We start from the raw sequence: 4,940 nt of genomic DNA, 5'->3' as shown, positions 1-4,940 counted from the left end.
CACTGGATCATATCCGTGCACACAAAGAAGGTGAAGGCGCACAAGATCAATGTACGACAAATAGACACATGGATGAAATGGTCACGAGATCGTTTCACCTTTGTGTGTTTGAATCGTTTGAGGAATTCTGTAGTCTGTACTTTCATATTTTCAGCACATTGATTTGGTCAAACGCAGCTGTTTTGCTGTATTGTAATATTATATTTAATAAAGCTATGCAACATGGAATATCAGTCTCACAGGTTACCGGCCACAGAAACGCCTTGGTTGTTGTTCCGTTGACCTGATTTCACAAAGTGCTTCTCCATTCTTCAGCGGTTATTGTGGCTCACACCCTCCTGCAGGCAGACACTTAAAGTGATAACACAGGTGACGTCTGTTGTTAGGATGTGAGGGTTCAGTGTTCCGGGTGCAGATGGGGACATAGGAACTAGGCCCAGCTCTCCTCACGCTTAAAGTCACACAATCATGAAGTAATAAAGGACTACTTAGTAACCACTCAATATGATGTTCTACTTTATTTGAAGCAGCACAATAAAAAGAAAGTAATGATTAAGTAATTGGTTTATTAAGTCGTTATTAATTTGTGACGTTCAGTGGTTAATTCAGTTTATAAGGAGCGATGCGTGACGGAAGCAGTCATTAATCCAATACACAGGTTCTTATGAACTCCGTTTTAAACAAACCCTGCTATGAAATTACCAAAAAAATAATGCTCATGTGTGAGTGAGAGAAGTCGTCACATCATTTTTGTGTTAATAAACATATAAATTAATTCTGAAGTCACTCAAGGAAACAGTATGTAGTTGCTAGGAAACAGTTTTAGTTGTTTGTTTATTTTTAATGCATTTTCGAGTCATATGTTTGTATTAGAAAGTTCAGTAGTTTCATCTGAACATTTAGTTGTTGCTGAATACGTGTAAAGAGCTTCAGACTTGAACATGTATGGGCCTCCAGTGGATCTCTCATATAGAGGGATCAGCAGTGTTGCAGGTAATATCTTAATATTCCTCTAATGTTTTACAGTTTGTCAGCTTTTTAACTTCATGGTAGATAACCATACATCGCTATTAGCATTAGCTTTGTTAAGTTGTAACATGTAACATATGGGTAAGAGTTATATGTGTAATACTGTAATGAATAGGCACCACAAATAGACAAAAGTGTTGTTATTTGAAGAAAAATGTACTTGAAACCCTTACATTTGATGAACATCGACTGTAATACATCACCTTTCATAAACTGAATTAGCAGCAAATGCTAATGTTCAGGGAAAACTTTATCTGTGGTTCAGATGCACTGATGGAGGAACACCGAAGTGGCCTGCGGCCTTTAAAGTCAAACTCAAAGGGGAAGTACCTGAGCCGCAGTTTGCGTCTCAGTAACAACAGCATCAGTGAGCTGGTTGGCCTCACGTACGTTCTTGACCGATTTCTGGCTCAACCAAAGAAGATCGGCTGGTTGGACCTGTCGTTCAACCAAATCACCTGCATTGACCCGGTGAGACTTCTCTTTTTTTTTTCCCCATGGGTTGTATGTTTCCTTCCTGTGTTTCTAAGCTTTTTCACCCATGGTCCCGCCCAAATATCACTCATTCATTCAGTTTAGCCATTGTCATTGCCTGTTCTGTCTACGTTTATACTTTATCATACTTCATATTAGTTTTCTCTTACAAAGATGCTGTAATATTGGCAAATCATGTAGAACCCTACCAGTGTTTTGCCTGACTGACTTCACCGTTTTCACATGTTGCGTGTAGAAACTCCAACCGCACCGCCTCCATCTCCAACCGCGCCAGCGTTACCAAGCAACCAAAACCTGCTTGTTGCTATGATGATGAAGTTGCAGTAAATTAGCAGTAATCCTCATTGACTAAACTAAACAGTCAAAACAAATATGTGATGTGAATAAATGGGTCTGCAGCTCCATAGAATCCCTCACAGTAGCTTCGTCCGTGTGAATGTGACTGACCTTTCAACCGAAGCAAGTAGGGTTAGAAAAGTTGGCGCAACAAAGCATGTGAATGGCCCCTAAATCGGGCACCGGCTCATACAGGTGTTTGTGTTCCAGTTTTTGTGCGAGCTGCATGAACTGCGAGTGTTGTACCTTCATGGCAACGGCATCCGCAGCCTGTCAGAGGTTGACAAGCTGAGGGAGCTGCAGAATCTATGCACCATCACGCTACATGGGAATGCTATAGAAGACAACAAAAACTACAGGTGGAGACTCACTCACACACACACACACACACACACACACACACACACACACACACACACACACAGTCTGCCTGTCTGCTAGATGTTTAGGCAGTAACACGGTTGTAGTTGCGGTCATCATTTCTGGGTCATAAAAGAAGCCGATTGAGCAGATTAGAACCAGAAAAGACCGAAAACTGTTGTGGTTGGACACAATCAAATAACTTTTAACTACTTTCCACTAAGTAGGCGCATGGTTCCTAAACAAGATAAATCTCTGGTGTCATGAGGTGATCAATGGGGAGGGAAGGATGAAAAAATACTCCTAATCTGTGCCTCATAGTATAATAATTAAAGGGTTTACTTCATTGTTCCTAATACTGTTTATATGTATAATAACACAATACATGATAATAATAATTGGCAGCTGAAGCCTCACAAGGAGTATCAACCAGACAGCTTTTTTTGATACGGGGTCAAAATTAAATAAACCTATCTTAAACCATTCAAAAATATTGTATGATATAACCTAATCGTGTGTTTATTAATGTAAAATACATTAAGAACTTTTAAAGAAATGCAGTGGAGTAAAATGTGCCATATTTCCCCGTGAAATGTAGTGCAGTAGAATTATAAAGCATCATAAAATGGAAATAGTAGCTCAAGTAGTGTAAATGTAATTGCTTACTTTCCATCCCTGGAAACAGATGCTTGGCAAGCGTTTCGTGACCTTTTAATAGGTACTTAAGTGGAGATCAAGCATATATTCCCATCTGCATAACAACACACACACACACACACACACACACACACACACACGGAAAGTCATCCTTCATTGGTTTCTAATTCATTCACTTTCTTGATTTAACTCGTTTCCCCACATTCCCCAGCATTTATTTGAAATACTAGGAAAGTACACACAAGGTCTACTTTGCATAGCCGGAAAGATTCTTCCTTATTCAACATTACATTTTCAGTTTATTATATGCAGGGGTGCATAATGTCCATGGAACCTGGAATTAATTTACTGTGTGTGTGTGTGTGTGTGTGTGTGTGTGTGTGTGTTTAGGAGTCATGTGGTTTTTACGCTGCCTCAGTTGAAGACGATGGATTTCAGTGCTGTGACACATGAGGAGCGTGTCTTGGCAAACGTCTCCCATCGCTGCAGCAACCGTGACAAAACCACCAAGGAGAGTCCCCAGTGAAGTCATTCATTTGATTAATTGATTTTTAACCCACTGCCAAAATGACAGTACTCTGGGATTAAATATTTTCTTTTCCTTAAATGTTTTTGTCCCGTTTAATTGATTAATTTAATTATGCCAGTAAAGGTTGCTGAAATAAAATACTTTTGGCCGGCTACTTCTCTTGGAGTAAATGTGGGTGAATGACAGTATGGTAAAAAGCAATTTACTGAACATAATGATAACATTACTAGAACTATGATTGTTTACCACAATAAACATAGATTTGTTATCATTTTTATTTACCCAATAGTTATAAAATAAGCATTGTGTGTTTTTTAACTGGTCGTAAAAAATATGCTTCTGTTTTTAAATATATTTCTGAAACTTAAATATGAGATTACAACTGCATCATAGATGGTGCTTTTAATTTGAATAACATGTTCTGACCTTTTAATTGAGTTTTTTTTAGCTTTATACCTGTAGCCTTTTTGAGAGTACTCAACTTCTATGTCTTGCTATGTTTGTGCCGTTTAGGAATTGTAATTATATGGCAAGACAAGAGTACAATTATAAGTCACCGGAACTGAATTTGACGTATAACAGCACTGTACATGTGCGAATATATACTGTATATGCAATGTGAATGGAGGATATGTTTGGCATCGTTGTAAGGCAATCAGAATCCAATTTGCAGACACAAGCCTGAATGCCAGTACATGCCCGCCCACACGCATACAAATAACACAAACATGAATGTGAAATGTTGGGCTTACCTTGTAAACTGCTTTGGGTCTCTGCTATTATTGTTTGGTCTTGTTAGAGAAGAAATGCGGACCATAAATCAGCCCTGAGGCTGATTTAGCTGGCTGTCTTCCAGGCTCTATGGTGGTGCAGAATCAGTGTTTGCCCCCCCCTGCAAACCTTTAATTGGTGGGATGGAAATGCCCCTGAATCAGCAGTTAGACCATGTGACTGAAAGGATGGCTGCTGAAACCGATGGTAACGGGATTGTATGGGACTGAAGTAAGATCTGAAATTGATGATTATGAAAAGTAATTCTCTATGACGGCGTTCAGACCTGAGTTCCCTTTGAAAGCTGTAATAACAAGGTTGTTTTGAAGCTGCATTCAGGTCTTGTGGAGTCATTTATCAATGAAAATATCTCACTGAGAGTGGCAGCTGCTCTCAGCAGGATGGCTGTCTCTGACTGTACAATGATCCAGGAAACACTTACATGCATTGTATAGATTTTGAATGCTGGTTAGCTACTGTACATGGATGTCACTTTTATTGTTGATGTGTCAGGTGTGCTTTTCTAAGGCAATAATGAAGCGCAATAAGTACAAAGTATATGTTAGCAGCAATGTGACCCAATTTTCCAGTAACTTTTGAATCTGTAAAACTAAAATCCTGTATTTTTCCATCCTGTAACTTGCCTTTGCAGATTTGACCATCAGTCATTGCAGATGCATTTGAGTATTGCAATATTGAAGGGTGGAGTAATTAATCATTATATCAGTCACATTCCTCATCTCATAACTTTTAATAAACAGCT

The 4,940-nt window shown here is 38.9% G+C and overlaps 1 protein-coding gene across 1 annotated transcript; it reads left to right on the top strand.

The window, feature by feature from the left end:
- Window positions 1-941: 941 nt before the first annotated feature.
- On the top strand, window positions 942-3,403 carry lrrc51 (leucine rich repeat containing 51; the record flags this gene model as incomplete). The annotated part of the gene is made up of 4 exons (XM_084002176.1): window positions 942-993; window positions 1,295-1,500; window positions 2,071-2,219; window positions 3,268-3,403. The coding sequence occupies 4 exons, from the start codon at window positions 942-944 to the stop codon at window positions 3,401-3,403; spliced, it is 543 nt and encodes a 180-aa protein (XP_083858302.1).
- Window positions 3,404-4,940: the final 1,537 nt, after the last annotated feature.

This window comes from Eutrigla gurnardus, assembly GCF_963514095.1.
Source record: "Eutrigla gurnardus genome assembly, chromosome: 22".
Classification (NCBI taxonomy): domain Eukaryota; kingdom Metazoa; phylum Chordata; class Actinopteri; order Perciformes; family Triglidae; genus Eutrigla; species Eutrigla gurnardus.
The sequence above is the reverse complement of the archived record's forward strand: the minus strand, read 5'-3'. Positions and strand labels throughout refer to the sequence as shown.